Below are 18,633 nucleotides of genomic sequence, written 5' to 3' on the forward strand. Positions count from 1 at the left end.
GGTGGGAGACGGTGAAATAAATCTGAACCCGGGTGGGGGATGGAAACCGTCCTCTGTGGGGTGGCAGCTCCGCTGCTGTGGTGGCCCACAGGCCGCGGTGTGTCCCTCCGCTCAGTGCCACCCGGCGGAGGTGGGAGAAGCGCGGGTATCCGTGCTGGGGACAGCAGGAGGTGGGTGAGCGGTTACCCATCCTTTCTGCAGCCTTTTTGGGGTGTCGGCGTGAGCAGCTGTCTTAGCATAAGGCTGTCTCAGTCCAGAGAGGAATTTTTTTGGTTGCTTGGCCAAACATGTGGGTTTCATTCCTAAGAAGTCACAGTGCATCTCCTGAGGCCCCTTTCCTGCGCAGTCCAAGTGATCCTGTACTTGTTTGAGGGAGCAAAGCCGTGGTTTTCACCCTTTTTCAGTTGTGGATCCATAACGCTTTCCACTGGAAGTACAGATCTCTTCAGGAATACCTGAAATGTGGCATTTATTTTGTTTTTCTTAGTGACCTTTCCCAGATCGCTAGGAAGAGATCACAGACAGTCCCAAGAGACTCACTGCCAGAAAATCACTGAAATAATAAAAAGAAAAGGGAAGTAAAAACAGAAGAGGAAAACCAACTGAGCAGGGCAGAACTTTAAATGGCTTGAGGATCAGTACTCGAAAGTTAGGATTTACAGAGGGCCCCAAAACACCATAAAGAGGCAGGAAATACTGAAAAAAAAATCGCGCCTGGCTTTGTCATATTTACCATTGAGATTTCTAAAAGGCAGTGATAGCTTTCTCAGTTTATGCTGTGTCTGATGGCAGCCAAGCCAGATTGCTGATGATGCTCAAATTACTTGCTTGCTAACTAAGACAGATGCAGATGAAACTTTGTGATGGCGACAGCTCTTTGTTGCATTATATTTATTTTTTTTCTCAACCTCTGTGGTGGTGCACACAATTTGAGAGGTGCTGGCCTTAGTAGCACAACACTGAAAAAAATACTACCATTGAATTCAAGCTTTCACTGTTCTTTCACTGTCAATACAGTGAAAATTATTCAAATATTAAAAGGAATGATGCACAATCTAAAAAGTGTGTGGTTTTCACTACCACTAGCTGATACAGAAATTTTCTTCTTTAATGAATGTTATTCATAGAAAGGAAAGCGGGGGGAAGGCGATAAGGAAAAGTTGTAAAATGTCCTAGTTTTTATTCTGCTTACTGTCTCAAAAATCACTTTGCAAATCATGAATGCCCTGTTTGCATACACACTGGATGCAAATAGGCATTAACTGGATTAATAACAGTCTGTTAAATTTAACAATACAGTGAACATCAGGAATGAATTAATCCTAAACCCTTTGGTAACCATCACAGCTACTTAAACGATGTCCTTTGGCGCACACAAATATTCGTACCCTATATGCAGAAGGGGTGGGGAAGCCGAGTGCTTTTTCACAAAGGAGGTTCTGTTCTCAGTAACATGATTCCAGTTAGTCCTGGCCAAAGCAGTAATGCCTACAGCAATTATGACAAAGGGAAAGTATTTTTAATTTGATGGGGTTAGATCTCTTTTTGTCTCATCAGTGCTGTGCAAGTATAAAGAAAAGAAAGGTGAGGGAGGAGGGTTTGGGTGTTGGCAGCTTGAATTTATGATGTGTGAAAGAATGTCTGGTGTGAGAGTGGTATGTGAGACACGAAAGTGTAATTTTTTTAAGGTTTAAAACAAGGAAAAGAAAACCTATGTTGTGATAGAAAATATGGAAGAGAAATTTCGGGCATTTCTTCAAACGTGGTATTGAGACACTGAACATCATTCTGTTCAAAGCAAGAGATGTCCAAATACCTTGTGCTTGTCTGTTTCTGGTTTAAAACAGATATTTTATTAATTTGACTGGATGGCTTGACACCTGATTTGTTTTCTGTTGAAGATTTTCCTCTCATGTAAACCTCACAGTGGAAAAAACGAGCTGCTCCATAAATAACAGCAAAATTTGTTGAACCCGTTTTTCCTCGTCTGGTGACCTGTATTGCCCTCACCCCGCTGCCTTCTCCCTGCAGCAAAGACTCATGTTCTCAAGTCACTCCAAGTTCAATTTCAGTATCCATAAAACATCCCAGGGCTACTCTGGGTTTGGGGAGCGCTTGTTGGTACATTGGTCTGTGTGTGGTGTTTTTTTAGCAGCAGACCAAGCTGAGACGGTAACAGTTGAGTTCCTACTCTAATGTTTCCCTCCTCGGGGTGACTGATACGTGTGTCGCATTCGAATCCAGACACTGGTGTTTGAAAATGCTAAGAACATAATTGCAGGAGACTTCAGCTTTCTGCTAAACTTGACTGAAATTGGCCATTGTGTTCCAAAAGTAGTTAAGAGGAGACTGGCAGAGACCACAGTTGCACAACTTCTGTTTTATTTGGAAACCAGACAAAAAGAGTTACATTTTTTCATAAGCAGTTGGTACCATATGCTGAAGAGTGATTCATGTCTCTTAAACTTATTGTTGGCAATTAAACAATTCATGTCTGTAATCAAGACTGATTAAAAAGGTATTTATCATAAGTTAATGTAGGGTCAGCACTAGACTTTCACTAGTGTAGTTGTATCAAACATCTTTGATTTATAATACCTGTAACTCTGCAAGCAGATGTCTTTAGATTAGATGCAGGTAACATGTCAAAGTTAAAACTTCGGTCAGTTTAACTTGTCTTGCTACTTTAACTTGAAATAAAGGCTTTAAAATTTAAAGCTTTCTTAAATCTGAAGTCCAGATAACATCTCTTTGACAGCTCCTTTGCAGTTTCCTTTTTTCCCCCTAAAATGATGATGTACCAAGTAAATTGCAGGGACTTGGGTGATTCCTTTCATGACCACGGCAGAATGAAATTTGTTTGCAATAATCAGTAAGGTTTCAAGGGACAGTGACAGCGCAATCTTACTGGAAATCTTTAGGGTTTCTTTTAATACATAATTTAATGTTTTGCAGTCCCCTTTCTTAACTGCCTGTTGCTTGCCTCCAGCTTGAATCATACAACTTGTGGATCGGGCTCTAAATAAACCTCGCTGCAGGAATGAGACCTCAACTTTTCCTTCCTTTTGCAGAATTACATATGTCATTCTAATGTTCACTGCTGATGAACCTGTCCCAAAATGCAGTTTCTCACTAGGCTGTTAACGCTATCATCATTCTTCATTAGGTGTGAGAAACTTCTAAGTAGTTTTTTGTAAAGAATAAATTGGTAGAGTAAGTCTTTCTTTACAAAAGACATTTAAAGTAGATTATCATGTCTTTGTATTACACTGTTAATTTCACCTTGTTTACGTTTTTCTTTTTTTCAGACATTCTTCCTAACCTGTTTGATCTGAAGAGATGTGTTTTTAGGTGCCCCAGGTCCTTTCATCATCTCAGTATTTGGTTTCACTCACGCTTTGTGCCTTAGAGCTTTGGGTCTTCTCAGTCAGAGGTCCTGAACGGTGACCTCTCTGTTTGCCCTGTGAATATTTCACAGTCATGCTGAGGCACTTTCTCCTGGCATTTCCAACCCTTCCTTGACTGGAAGGCTGGGGATCAAGGTCCGGAGGTGATAGATTGATTGTATGACAAATTGTCAGTTTCCATTTGTGTTCTTTTCCCTTAGTAATGCTTCACTTCTGTTTCTCTTTCTTGGTGATATTGTAGCAAAAACACACTCAGGAATATGGAAAGATCTTCAAGTCTCACTTTGGTCCCCAGTTTGTTGTATCCATTGCAGATCGAGAGATGGTTGCTCAAGTCCTCCGGGCAGAAGGAAGAGCACCACAACGAGCTAACATGGAATCCTGGCAGGAATACAGAGACTTAAGAGGGAGAGCCACGGGACTCATTTCTGCGTGAGTGGTGTCACTCCTTCGTTTTCTCCTTTTTCTTGTAAAGGTTTAGTGATTTTCTGAGGGACTGTACAGGTCATCTGGGAATTCAGCCTTTTCTGTGTGGGGAAGTAATGTGAATTATGGAATATGTGGTGAATTGTCTGTTCTGCTGTGAATTTTCAAAGGGATGGCAGTGATGCGTAGTTTGAGCAGGGAGTAAGCCACCTCACACACATTCTTGTGACATTTGTATCAACTGGAGAAGTCTGAGCTGACTCGCATACCTGGAAGCAGTGTTGGAGACTGGGCCTTACTAACTTTGGCACAGCAAATGTGCTTTTATTGCTTCAGATCTAGACTGTTGTACCCACTTGGCAGTGTGCTGTGTGGGCTTGTTGGCTCAGGTTGGCTTTAGCTTCATTATTCACCAGAGTGCCCCCTCAGTAGATTAACGCAGAGAAGTCACTGTATTTTGTGTGTGGCTGGTTTTGGAAGAGTTATCTGTCTTTAAAGCTTGCATAAACTGGCAGTGTGTGTGGGTGTGGTTAATTGCCACTGGGAACTACTCACAGTCCCCACTGACATAGGATGTTTGTTTAGAGGGAGACTAATTTCCTGAGTCACGGACAGTCTGTTTCTTTCATGGTGGCAAAAAGCGTTATGTACTGCACTGCAGCCTCAAATCTGAAGCTGCACTTCAGAGTCAAACAGTTCCTTCATATTTTGTGAAACAAGATCCTAAATCAAGAGAAAGCCAGAAAATGTCTGTTAAAGAGATTAAATTCTCTTGCTAGCCAGTAAGTTTCTGTACCTTGCAGCACCATTGCTTCAGGTGATAGAATTTAATGGGAAATACTTACATCACAATTTGAAATAAACACATAAAACATAATTGCCTGTCTTCATAAGGAGTTGAAAGATCTCTCTGAACTCACCTCCTCTCACTGTTCCCAAATAGTCTACTCGTTTGGAGCATACAGATGCTACACAAAGATTTCAATACATAACTCAGCTAAAGGAGAATGCAGCTGTAAATTGTTTAGCTATAGCTAGGTCTGCTATCTTATTACTTTACACGTTTAGAATTAGAGTAACTGAAAGTGATGCATCAGTAATGGCATTTATGGTACTAGCTCAAGTAATTGATTTGTCAGATCTGGATGTGATACCTTTGGTAATTAAGCACCGATTCTAGGTAAAAGCAATTTTGCAGACTGTCTAGTCAAGTATTTATTTAAAGTAATTTTAATAAGAAAATTTTGCAAATTTCTTGTGTTAGCTGCTCCTAAAATACTAATACAGGGACACCTGTCAAATTCGGAACACTGAGTGAACAAGTTCTGCCGCTCAGACCAGAGGTTGACTTACAGATGTACATACATGCTGCAACACTGAAATTTGATGAGACGTGCAATAAACACAGAATGAGATGGAGGAGCGTAATACCAATTGTACTTTATAGTGATTTTAAGTTCACTACTTGCTTTCATTTGAGATGAAAAATCATAACCAGCTTCATTGTGAAGCTCTTACCCAGCTGATGATTGTTAAGGAGAATTGTGCATAGACATTATTGATAATTTCTTCTAGGGAGGGGGAACAATGGCTAAAAATGAGAAGTGTACTGAGGCAAAAAATTCTGAAACCCAAAGATGTGGCGGTTTACTCTGAAGGAGTCAATGAAGTTATCACAGACTTAATTAAAAGAATCCACACCCTCAGAAGTCAAGAGGATGATGGGGAAACAGTGACCAATGTTAATAATCTTTTCTTCAAGTATTCAATGGAAGGTAAGCCCAGCTCTAGAATGTCTGTAAAGAAAATGGATGTAAAGCAATGTGCTTTTGGTTCGGCATTTTTGTCAAATGACTAGTGCCCCGTTGTGATTAGTATGAAAATGGAAGTATTGAGGTGTCTTTCTACTTAGTGTAGTAGCTATCAGTAGAATTCCTTTCTTGAGACCAAAGAGATGACACCCTGTATGAAGGACAATGCCTGTGGAAAATGCTGGTATGTAAGTAAAATGTACTGTCAAGGACCTGAGCAGTTTCAGTACTCTGTATTTCTGTACTAATTTCTTAACAATATTGGTGCTGTCCTTCTAATAGTGTGACTTCCAAGACGTGTTAATTTAGCAACATGCTGGCCGAATCCCAGGCGGGGAATCACTGTGTGATGTATCTAACTTCTGTCATAGCATAATGTAGGAAAAGATTGTTATGCTTGCTTTAAAATCATCTGCCACTGGCTAGTGAGGGAACGCTAAATCGACCTCCAACCTGAGCTAGCGCAGCATGTTCTGTGTTCCTATAGAAATCCAATGGTGATTCATATTCCATGCATTCCTTTGAGTGACTGCATACAGCCTGATCTTGTTGTATGTAGTGCCTTCGCTTACAGGCAGCTGAATAATTTGAGGTTTGCAGGAACTTCCCAATTGCTCACCTGTGAAGATGCTGTATCAAACAGCTGGCTGGCTGTTTGGTAAACTGAGTCTGCTTGACATTAATAATGGCTAAAAATGGCATTCACCTCAGAGTTACCAATTTTATGGATTTTTAAACTCTGAGCTTACAGATTCACTTTAACTGAAGGGTTAGTTTAAATTCTTCACATTCTTTCAGCTTTTCATTTATAGCTTGTGCCTGGCATGCCCTTATTTCCTATATGAACTCCAGCTGTAATTAACTTACACTGTCAACTCTTCAGGGAACCAATGTGTAAGATTCTTTTGAAAACACCATGTAAAGAGCAAGAAATAGCTGTTGCTGAAAGAGGCACAGGAGAAATGAAAGGCACAGAAAAATATCTCCCCAGGGAGGAAAATTAGGGAAGAGGGAATGAAGAACGAGTTGAAAAAGCCAGATTTTAAAATCATTTTTGTCAATAAAGAAGAAATATGAAGCAAAGAACAGGGAAAAAGAAAAGTTTCTTAAATATATATATACACACTTGGGAATTTATGGAGAGTTTGATGAAGGGCGAGATCAAGGTTAAACATCATATATATTGTACCTGTTTTTAACAGCAGAAACAGAGACAAAAGAGACTAGAGTGTTAATGGGCTGGTTACTCTACTTATCTGGTTAACAGTTATTCAAAAATTTCCTGGAAAGACACGGACAAAATGTTAACTAATAAATTTAAAAGCACAAAAATTCTTTAAAAACATTTGGTTTGATGCAAATGGCTTTGAGAACTTATCTAAATGCCTTTCTAAATTACCTAATTGCCCCACTGGATTTTATAAAAATTGTTAAATAAGAGTATTTTGATAATAGGAATGCTTTTTGTACTGTATCATGTGATATTTTCTTAAATAAACTGGATAATATGATCTAGATTTTGCAAGTTGAGAGGAAAAATTGCTAGAAACCTGTGTTCAGAAAGTAATTAAACATGGTTTGCTGTCAAACTAAGAGAACATTTTGGCTAACTCTAGTAGGCAGTTTCTGGCTGAATTCTATCCCATATTTAATAATTTGGGTGTGTTTATAAAAGCTGAGCTGAGAGGTTGCAGGGACACTAATAGCTAAGTAAGAATTAACTCAATAAATGGAAGAAATAGTCCCGAGTTGAGAAGAAGAATAATAATTTAATAAAAATATTATGAAGTAGGGAGGGAAATATATAACGGAGGGAAGGAAATGGTATTTCTAGCAAGGATCACTGCAATTCTGCAGCCAAAATATGTGAGGAAATTATAGCAAGTCAGGAAGGAGAGACGAGTCAATGTTGTCACTTGCAGCAGTGTCACACAGTTGCTGTTTCTCAGGGCCGTGTTGCATGCAGGGAAGTCTCTGCCTAGTGCAGGCTCTTTATCCATTTATGCATATTCATTATTCATTTACTACCAACTTAGGATGAAGAAAGGCATAGCCACTGCTAGAAACTCCTGCGTTATCACCAGTTATCAGAAATGTCTTTGGACTTGGTGTCCCTGTGTGTCCAGAGGCCAATAGGGCAGGCTGAGGTTTTGTGGTGCAGTGCAAAACACAGCACAGGCTGGAGGGCTGCTCTGCTTCTGCTGAAACTTTTGACTGTCTTCTCATCCTGAGCATTATTGACATAGCCACTGTCTCACTATAATGTTTAGCTGGGATTTTTTTGCTGTGTTTTAGATTTCCTATTTTATCTGCTTCCAACTGCAGTAGTAACTCAACATTTTTGGAAGGTGGTTCCATATGCTAGCATTATAATTCCTTAAATTATGAATATGTTTATATACATGTGTATAGCAAATTCTTTGATTTCATATGTGCAGGTGTGGCAACTATTCTGTATGAATGCCGGTTGGGCTGCCTGGAAAACAACGTCCCGCAGCAGACTGTTGAATATATTGAGGCTCTGGAGTTGATGTTTAGTATGTTTAAGACCACTATGTATGCAGGTGCTATTCCCAAATGGCTTCGTCCACTTATTCCAAAACCCTGGAGGGAGTTCTGCAGATCCTGGGACGGACTCTTCAAATTTAGTAAGATTTAGTAGTAGAAAAGTTCAGCTGTGTTTCTGCAGGTTCTGTGTGTGTTTGTACAGGACTTGCATTTCTCTTCTAAAATTGTAAGACGACATTGTGGCAAAAGTAAGTTTTATTTTAAATTCAGACTGGCCAAGGGAACCATTTTAAAAAGACTCTACTCAAAAAGAATCTTACCAGTACACTTTAACTATTCCCCTATTTTATATTGCTGTTTCTTTATTTGTCTTCATCTGTTTCAGTGCCCAATCCTCTCTCCAGGTCCAAGTTCTTTGCCAGGGCTTTATCTTAAGCCACTCAGGTTTTAATGAGGGTGGTTTTGTTGACTTCAGCAAGTTTTCAGTCAGGCACTCTGACAAACAATCACTGCTAAAACTGACTAGAAAGTTTAAAAATGAGACTAGCAATTAATTAAACTCTTTGTGAAGTTTATGTATACACACACAAGCATGTAAGTTGACATAGAAGTTGACATAGAAGTTGACATAGAAGTACACTGCTGTACTACATTATGGGGTTTGTTGGGGTGTTTTTGTTAATAAAGCATTCCAGGCTACTTTATCAATCAGCTTTCATGTAAGTAGGAAGGAGCTGTCTTTGCAGTGTGTTTTTGTAATGTTCTGGAGTGTTTAAAAAACTCTGAACCCTTTTTACCTCTCTAATCTTAGAAAGCTGCATGCATTTTTAAGTTTATTTTATTATGTTTAGGTAGGTATGTGTACATCTACTTGAGAGTAGATTCTTTAGTTTCCTAACTTCTAATATGCCTAATATGCTTAAATTTCGATATATATTGATCTGTACCTACAACAGGCATTAGGGAATCCACTGAATGCTGATACAGGTGTGTTTTCTGTGAAATGCATACTTTTTTACACTGCCACTTTTAAATTATTTCCCATTATAAAGCACACTTGTTCCCTTTTGTGGGTTAAAAACAACGGCAGACTTCAGCTTTAACCTAACAGCAGCTGAAAAACTCTTCATGAGGAATTTATTCAATTTGAAACTTGTTATGCTGTTTCTTTGTTTAATCCCTTTGTGAAAAAGGTGTTAAATGGTGAGAATCACTGTATGTGATGTGTTTGTCTAGGTTTCATAAAGGAACATGTTGATTCTAGTTCTCTTTTTTTTGTTTTGTTTTGTTTGTAAGCTCATTCTGTGAGGCATTAACTTTCTGGGGAGATTTCATCTTCTTAAAGCTCTTGTTTCACTGAAGATGATGTTTGTAGTCACTAAAGTACAAATGGGACTCTGGGTGAAATTGCTCAAATTATCATTCACCGAAGTTTTTCAATTTTTGTTATTACTTGATGCTCCTCATCTTCTTCTTCGGTGTGGTTCAGTTCGGTGGCTTTGACCTGGTTGCTCCTTACACCTTGTAGCAGCCGCTGTGTGCTGACTTCCACCACTTCTTGCAGAGTCACCAGAAACCAAGCCAGGTGGGGGTAAAAACTTGACCTTGAGTGTCCTTCACTCCCAGTCACAAACCATAGTCTCCTGCATCCTTTCCTTGTGCTTAGCATTCTCATGCTGTGAGCTACCAAGGTTCCTGTCAGCTCTGCCGTTCCCTACCGTGAGTGCTCAAGGACCTCCACCACCAGCCTATTATCTTTTTCCTGAGAAAGTGTATTTAAATATTTTGTCATTCTGTGGCCATGTAGTGTAGCATGAGGGGGAAATGTCATTATTTTTCTGCTAGTTCCATTCAGTAAAAACAGAGACTTACCAGTTTTTTTGAATCCCAAAGGTCAAATTCACGTTGACAACAAATTGAAGGCTATTCAGTCTCAGCTGGACCAAGGAGAAGTAGTGAACGGTGGGCTCCTTACATACCTCCTAGTGAGTAAGGAACTGACTTTGGAAGAGATCTATGCCAACATGACTGAAATGCTTCTGGCAGGAGTGGACACAGTAAGATTTTCTTGTGCACAGTTGTTTTTGTAAACCAGTACTGTTCACAGCTATCTTCAGCAAGGGCTATATTGTTTATAAGGACATCATTTCTGATGCAGTTAAGTCATTACATCTTTAAAATGATAGAAAATACTTAGAGCACTGTGTAATCTCTTTACTAGAATGAAGTCAGTGTTGTTCTGTTCTAGCTCTGGTTTACAGGAACCCATCATTTGGGAGTCAGTTCCACAGTTTATTAAACAAAAAATAGCAAGTGTCTTGACTTTTGGCTTGAATTTCGTCTTTTGTTTTCCTAGTTTGACTATCAGGTTGGTATTTGTGCTTCTTTGGGTAGACCATAATAGAAAAGGCTGCTGAAAGTTAGTGTGAAAAAATAGATAACTCATATGTAGAATTTGGTAAAGGACTTTTACATATGGCTGATTCAACCAACTGGGACACACTTTATGGATCAGATACTGGTTTGTGCTGAAGTCCATGAGGAGTGGGGTGTTAGGCCAGCACTAATGTTGATGAGACGTAAGTTCATCACCTATGCTTGTGTTTAATAGTCCTACAGTAGAAAAGATTAAAATAAGTTTAAAAAAAAAAAGTAAAGGAGCCTTAAAGTAAAAAAAATCTCACTGGATAATTGAATCCAGATTTTTTTAATTTAAGAAAGTTTTGTAATGTTTCTAAAGAAAACAACAAAAAAAACCCCAACAGTAATACTTTTGAATTCCAAAATAAGGAGCATATGTAAAGTTTATTTATGTGCTGAAGATTATTCCGTCGGTTAAATATCCCAAGGGCTTATGAGTTTGGAGAGCTTTTTGGTGCTTGGTTCTTAAGTAGAGAACAGTTATTCATCCCATTCATTTTCTAATCTTTCAGACCCTTAATTTTCCATTTTTAGTGCGTGAGAGAGTTTTCATTAAACTAAAAGGATGATGTTCAAGTTCGTGCCAGCAAGAGTTTCTCTTTCCATTCGACTCAACCTTCTCAGCTGGCAACAATCATTTTGTGAGAGGATGGTACTTCTGATTTTCTCGTTTCCAAGTACAAGACAGAGATCGAGGGAACCTTTTTCCCCCTACTGCTGTCACTTCAGATCTTATTTTATCATAGAAAATGAAAGTGGGTTAGAGGATTATAAAAGCTTTCAACAAAATTGTAAGGCAGTTTATGACTACAAAGCATTTTGGCTGTCCCTGGAGCAGTGCTAGTTTTTAAGAGGTTATGAAGGAGCTGGGAACTTGGGGAAAAAACAGTGTTATATTAGAGAAGATTTGTATGCAGCTGGCAGAATTGCCAGCGCCTCTGAGAGGAACAGGACAGGGTTGCATTCTAGCAAGGGACAGCCACTCAATGTCACAAGAGGAAAAAAAAGTTCTGAGAATAAGATTTCTAGCATCTTAGCCAAGTTTGAAGACAAGACATATAAGGTCACTGTTGTGATGAATTTGCATTCTAAATTGATCTTAAATGTGAGCCCAAAATAAGACATTTCCAGAAGCTGAGGTTTTTACCCATACATTATTTATAGCTTTAAGCTTTGTTGTGCCAATGACTGAAAATAAAGCTTCCCTGCCTAGAAGGTGAAACCGTTGTCTGTCTTCGTTATACAAGTTGGAAAAAATACTTTTAAAAAAACCAAGAAAATTAGGGTAGAGGTTACAATTTTTCTGTGTTAAACGCTGTAAGATACGAAGAACAGTACACGTAAGGAACAGAACGATTTCATTGTCGCTTTCTCTGCCATATTCAGGAACACTGAAAATACATTTTCCATGGTAAACTTTCTGTCTTCAGTGATGGCTGTGAGGAGAACAGGCTCAAGTAATGCCATTTCCTTAACCCTGATGTCTTGGGTGCAGCTGACTGTAGAAGCAAAATGTCCCAAATCTGTCTGGTATTTGAATGGGATAGTGTCCGAAATCCAGGTAGCTTAAACACAGGGACTCATGGTTAAATGAATGGTAAATATTGGATCACAAATAGTGTTGAAATATTCTACTTAGTTTCATGTTAGTACAGATGGAGTGAGCTCATGCCCTCAGAGTGGACCTTAAGCCACAAATATGCACTGAAGTGCAGTTTTTCCAGCTGAGGTGAAAGAGATTTAGATGATGGGTTCCTTTAAATCATCTTGTGCTCTAAGTTGGACCGTCTTCTGCCTTTTGTTCTGTTTCTTCCTTCAGACAATTTTTTAAAAAACTATTTTTCACACAGTACCTCTTTTCTGGAACCTTTATGATTATTAGAATCATTAATTGGGGAGGGGTGTATTTTAATGTCTTGGGGCCAGTTGAAATATATAAGGTCCTCTTTGAGATTCTTATGAAAGCTTTCAATAGGATGCTGAATTTCAGTCAAGTGGGAATTTTCAAGAGGTAGAAAGTGCCAATTGTTGTGTAGCATTCCTCACCAAAGGATGAAGTATAACCTTAGCAGTGGTAATATCAATTCTGTTGTGTGGATGCTATGAGGAGACCACCATATGCTTATAAGGGATTGGTTATGTGGTGTGGTGTTCTCTTATCTTGTGTCCTGGCAATGTTTTTGTTAGGAAGAAAGATTAAACATATTGAAAAGTAACGGTTAACTTAACCCATTGCTGTTTAGACTGTTTATGTTTCCGTATTGGTTTTGCAGTTTTGTTTGCATTTGTTTTTTTAATATTTCACTGGGAAAATACCAGCATGGATTGTTTTGATAAGTAGGGGATTTTTAGATGGAAAAGAGATGAAGAAGGGGATGATAAAGTCTGACAACATCTCATTGAGTCCAGATGTGAATCACTACCAGTCTGTTTTATAACTTTAAACATGTAAAACACATAGTTGAAAAATGATTGTTTTTCTTGGCTTGAAATTATTTTTCATCTAATCTTGTTGGACTTGATGATCTCTGTTGTGGTTTCTTTCTTAGACTTCTTTTACGTTGTCCTGGGCAACATACTTGTTGGCAAAGCACCCTGAGGTTCAACAACGTGTTTATGAGGAAATAGTCAATAAGCTGGGGAAAGACCAAGTTCCTGTTGCTCATGATGTCCCAAAAATGCCTTTGGTTAGAGCTGTGCTGAAAGAAACCTTGAGGTAAGTAGCAGGCAATTGCAGTCATTAATGAAAAAATTAAATTGTGTGGTTGTAATGGATTTTGAGTCCATGCTATTTGCTACTTCTGCTTTTATTTATTGTAGCCGTATTGTATCCAGGGATGCCCAAGCAATGAAATGTGATAGTTTATAGAATGTTTAATGTTTTAAAGTATGGTAGAAGTAGTATCACCCATGCAGGACATGTCTGTAAGGTAGGTAATTGAAAGCTGTTTTTTACCTTTTAAGTATTAGTGTGTATGTTGGACTATAACCACCTCCTCCCCCACACACTACTGCAAAGTGGTACCTTGCAGTGCCACTACAATAATTTTAAGCTTCTTGACTTAAATTGAAAGCATGTGACATACTTTTTTTATATGTTTACACCAAATGTTCATAGTGAGGTAAGTGGAGTAAGCGGATTTTAGAGAAGGCATCAACAAGGCTTTTTCAGCTCCCAGTAATGCCAAAACATTTCCACCTTGACCAATTGATTGCATGTTTATGTGTGTGTAAAACGAATAAATATATTTAGACCAAATAGCTCAACCTCCAGTTACTAGTAAATAGCTTTTTCAGGTACTAATCATATTCTCACAGATGATTTGAGGCCTTTGAAAATCTCCAAGGTGTTCTGTGCTTTTGAAAAAACTTTTTGCCCTGAATGCACATTGCATTTTTATTGCATATTTGTGAGTGCAAACTGGAATCTAAACTTTTTAAGTTGTATTAATATTACTGTTGAACTTTTCATAAATATTTGTCTCTAGGTTATATCCAGTATTGCCAGGAAATGGAAGAGTGACCCAAAAAGACTTGATCATTGGAGGATACTTGATACCTAAAGGGGTAGGTTCTGTTGCAGTCCTCTGCAGAGAACAGTTTAATTTTTGTGTATGAAATGTGATCAGTCACAACACGTACACACTTCATTGATTTCAAAATACTTCACAGAGCTAGAGCATCAAGAGGAAACTATTTCAATAAAACCCATTTATATGGCAAAAATTGATTTTAGAATTGCATGTTGTTGGTGGGTTTTTTAGATGTGGATCCTCACCTGCTAACCAAATTTACCATTATGACGACTTCTTAATATTCTTGAGGGTGCAGTCTATTAATAACATCTCTGTGCAATGTAACAATTGGATGTAAAAAGTATGGATTTCATTATTCTTGCAGTTTTCTAATTCGTTGCCTGTTAATTCCTTTTGTAGAAAGAGATATTTCCTTTTTAAATTATGAAGCTTTCCTTTATACACTTCAAAGATTACACAGAGGTCATGGTAGAACTGTATGGCTCTATTTTAAATGACGGCACTTCTGTGTTAGAGAAACAAAGCTTTAAAACAGTCAGGATTCTTAATTTTCCATGTACTTATTTAAATGTCATTTTACACTCATCATCTGCCCGGATTTATTTATAAACATCATCACATCAATCATTGCTGGTTTTTTTTCCTGAGGAGTGAGTTTGGGTTTTTTTTCCTTCCCATACTCCATTTTTTTCCTTTTCCATTTTTTTGTGTCTCTCTCCTCCCTTTTCCACATCCTATCTTTTTGAGACACTTCCCAGTACTTGTGACTTTTGTTCCCATCTCCCTCCCCACTGCATCTTCTCTGATACATCCAGCAACATTTAGAACAGTTTGAAGTTTATTACATTTGACCAGTTGTGAAAAGGATCTGATTTTCTAGGTGTCCTTTTTTTCTCCTAGAATTACTCAAAAATACTTAATTTTTATCACCTCATAATGCTGTAATTACAAATTCTTTTTTTATTTTGTTACGTGCTTTGGAGTTAGCTAAATATCAGTGTCATTTATTTCCTCAGACGCAGCTGGCACTCTGTCATTATACTACTTCATACAGCGAAGAAAATTTCTCTATGGCAAACGAGTTCCGACCTGAGCGCTGGCTGAGGAAAGATAATTTGGACAGAGTAGACAATTTTGGTTCCATCCCCTTTGGTTATGGCATTCGGAGTTGTATAGGAAAAAGAATTGCAGAGCTGGAAATTCATCTTGCACTGATTCAGGTTAGAACTGTGTGACAGCATTACAAGAAGAAAAATATAGTGGTATGACTCTTTTCTATGTATACAATTTCTGGGTATCTTACAGTGCTCAAAATCTTTCTTTTGGAGTGTTGTCTACCATACTTATCCTGCAAAGGCATTAAAAAAATGAAAATACTCATGCTCGAAATCTAACGTACTAGTTAAACTACCTTGTAGAAGAAAAAAATCTTTATAGTACAAGTGAAGTAAAACTAAAGGTAAGATTGTTAAGGAAACATACAGATCTAGCACAGAAGGTTTTTGTTAGCAAATTGGAAGTCTTTCTTGATGGGTGTTAGAAGGGCTGCCTGCTCAGTTTCAGTATTTTAGTTATGAAGAATTCAGTACTTATGAAGATGTAAAATAGTTTCTATATCCTTGTACTGATCACTGTGTTACAATAAATAGTAGAATTTGTCTATGTTCCATGGTTTTCTGTCCTTTCTTGTTCTTTCTTCTAACTTTATTATCGGTTTAGATGTATATAATTGTAGTTATGTAAGTAGGTAGTACATAGCTATATATATAGTTTTCCATTGTTTCATATCATAAAGAAAGCTTTCCCAACAGCTGCTGCGTTTTTTGTCATTTACAAGACACTCTTTAACTCAAATACTAAGATCATATTGTGCAATCAAAACTCAAAGATTTGGAAACTATTTATAGTTACTTAACTATAAAAATATTTATATGTATTCAAAGCAAGGCTTGATTGAATTTGCCTTAGAATTTCCATAAGTAAATTCCCAGAGCAATCTCTGAACAATTAACATGTCTTTTGGAACTCAGCGTGAGAGAGCTTTCAGGGGGCTGGATGAGACAAAGATACTTGCATCTTCTTGAAAAGGAGGATCCAGGAAGTAATAGAGAGCCTGCTTTTGTTTTCTGAGCAGAAACTAGAACAAAACAGTACACAACCTGTTTACAAGCATCAAGATGATATTTAAGTGATTTAAAATAGAAACAAATGAAGCATGGAGCTGATGAATGAGAAATTGTGTTATTCCAGTCTGATTTCTTTCTTTGACTTGATCACCTACCTAATGTGGATATAAAATAAATCATGTATTCTGACTTTAGGAAGTATTTTCACATGTCCTATACATTAATTGTTCTCACAATTAAATTAATAAAATTTATTCCAGATGGAAGACCTATAAAATGCATGCACAACTGGTTGGAAAAAAGACATAGCTGGAGGCAGTAGCTGTCAAATATTTGCTGTTGAACTGGGAAAACATTTAATTAAAATTCTGTAAGAGTGTCCTGCATTTGATTTAGGTTGGTATTTTCATTAACAGTGTAAATGATAGATTAGAGAATACTTTCAGAGTTTGCATAGGATATCAATCTGACATGAATTAAGTTAAAGTCAGAAGATGTGAATATAGAATTACTAAAAAATGGAGAAATGTTCCGGAATCAACACAGAATTGCTCACTAAGGACAGTTGCAAGTTACTGCTTTTGAGAAGAAATCAAATGCGTAAATACAAATTGCTAACCAACGGGTTGAATAATCGGTACCACAGAAACAGACTGGAGTGATATAGCAACAAATAAGTCAACAGTAATGATGCTAATTCTGACAAGGCAGTGTAATTTTTGGGTATATTAACAGCATTAAAAGCTAAAAACATATAAAATGTTGTATGTCAGAAAGAGGAGCTAAATTGCTCAGTTCTTGCCAAATGCTGGTGAATCCTCAGCTAGACAGTGATACCCAACCAACCCTGTGCACTTCAGTTTAAGAACTATGTAGTTAAACTGGAGGAAATTCAGAAGACAGAGAGAATAACAAGAATGAGAGGTTTGAAAAGGAGAAGAATGAGAAGAAAATTTGATCAAACATCTGAAGGTAGTTTATGAAAAGGTAGTTATGCATAGGAAAACAATATGTTGTTCACCATGCGTACTAGGAGAAGGATGAGATTGCTTAGCTTATCAGAAAAAGTGTTGCAGATTTAGTATTAGGAAAAGTTGAGGATGTTACAGCATTTCCCTCTTGAAAGTTTAAAAACAGAGAGCTGAGGTATTCTATGTTCAGCTTCAAAATGGGTGAGAGAAATCTCTTGAAGTTTGATTTAGTGCACAATTTCTATGATATATGTTTGTTACTGGTTCTCTCAGTTTTAATGAAGTGTATGGAAATAGAGGTTTAGACTGGGTTTTTTTGGACTCTGTTCAGGAGAGGTTCTAATATTTGAATTATGATGGTGCACTGGACAGTTGCTGTCTCATGTTTGTTTTGTTTCCTTCTGCCTAGAAAGAGAAATGTGTGCGATGGGATTGGGACTCTTTTATTGCTTTGTTTTATAATTGCATGTATTGATTTACATTAAAAGAAGTGAAATCAAAAACACACAGAGAGGAAGCTCACAAGGTTTGAAAGAGACCGTAGTTTCTTTGGTAGCTCAGACTGTTTAGTCTAGTTGAGTGGAAAATCTTCAGAAGGGGCTGGCTCAGTTTCCCCTCCATCAGAGGAGGAAGATTTTTAACTGTAATCTTCACCTATATATTCTTCACAGAATTCTCATTTCCAAAGTCTAATCTTAATCCCTAATTTTGTAGCTTTTCTAATACTTGTCCTTTTTATCTTCACAGTTGCTTCAGAATTTTGAGATCAAAATTTCTGCCAAAACTGAACCGGTTCATGCCAAAACCCATGGACTTTTGACTCCTGGAAGTGCCATCAATGTGAGATTTTCTGACAGAAAGTGAGACTCAAATGTTTTGGAAATAGTTGAATGATTTTCACAGGAACAGACTTGCATCTTATGGATGTTTGATCATGCTTGTTCTCTGGTTTGTAGATACTTGGCAAAATGGTCAAGTATTATGTTCTGCCTTAGTTCTAGCAGTACATAAGAGAAATTACCTCTCCTGTAATAGATAATTACACATATGAAAATATATACTGGAAGAATTCCTTCTTGCACTGGGAATCTCTCTTTACCTGGAAAAATTTCTAGTAATAACAGCACATGCATTGAAAAAACCAACCAAAAACAAAATTAAATTCAGCCATGTCTGTATTCAGTGTTTTTGTTACACTGCTTTGTTGTAAAAATCAACTACTCACCGAGTCTATTTGAGAGCAAGAGCATTACTGTATAATATATGAAAATTAGCTGCATTTGTATTTTCCTGTTTCCTGTCCTCCAGTGTTCTTTGAACATTTCCACCTAACATTGAAATTAGGTATTTTTTCTTGTATGTAAAAACATTTACTCTACGTGTATTAAAAACATAATACAGTAATGTGAAAGGTAAAGATAGAAAAA

The 18,633-nt window shown here is 37.5% G+C and overlaps 1 protein-coding gene across 1 annotated transcript; it reads left to right on the forward strand.

Moving 5' to 3' along the window:
* Positions 1-3,598: 3,598 nt before the first annotated feature.
* On the forward strand, positions 3,599-18,070 carry LOC104539105 (cytochrome P450 27C1). The gene is made up of 8 exons (XM_010182551.1): positions 3,599-3,839; positions 5,409-5,608; positions 8,083-8,292; positions 10,046-10,209; positions 13,123-13,289; positions 14,062-14,140; positions 15,126-15,329; positions 17,954-18,070. The coding sequence occupies exons 1-8, from the start codon at positions 3,730-3,732 to the stop codon at positions 18,068-18,070; spliced, it is 1,251 nt and encodes a 416-aa protein (XP_010180853.1). The 5' UTR covers positions 3,599-3,729.
* The last annotated feature ends 563 nt before the right edge of the window (positions 18,071-18,633 follow it).

This window comes from Mesitornis unicolor, unplaced genomic scaffold (genome assembly GCF_000695765.1).
Source record: "Mesitornis unicolor isolate BGI_N332 unplaced genomic scaffold, ASM69576v1 scaffold36774, whole genome shotgun sequence".
NCBI lineage: Eukaryota > Metazoa > Chordata > Aves > Mesitornithiformes > Mesitornithidae > Mesitornis > Mesitornis unicolor.

Coding starts and splice junctions, on each gene's coding strand:
- LOC104539105 (XM_010182551.1), top strand. CDS start 3,730: ATGGTTGCTCAAGTCCTCCGGGCAGAAGGAAGAGCACCACAACGAGCT. Junction 13,290..14,061: donor GTGCTGAAAGAAACCTTGAG/GTAAGTAGCAGG, acceptor ATTTGTCTCTAG/GTTATATCCAGTATTGCCAG. Junction 14,141..15,125: donor GATACTTGATACCTAAAGGG/GTAGGTTCTGTT, acceptor TTATTTCCTCAG/ACGCAGCTGGCACTCTGTCA.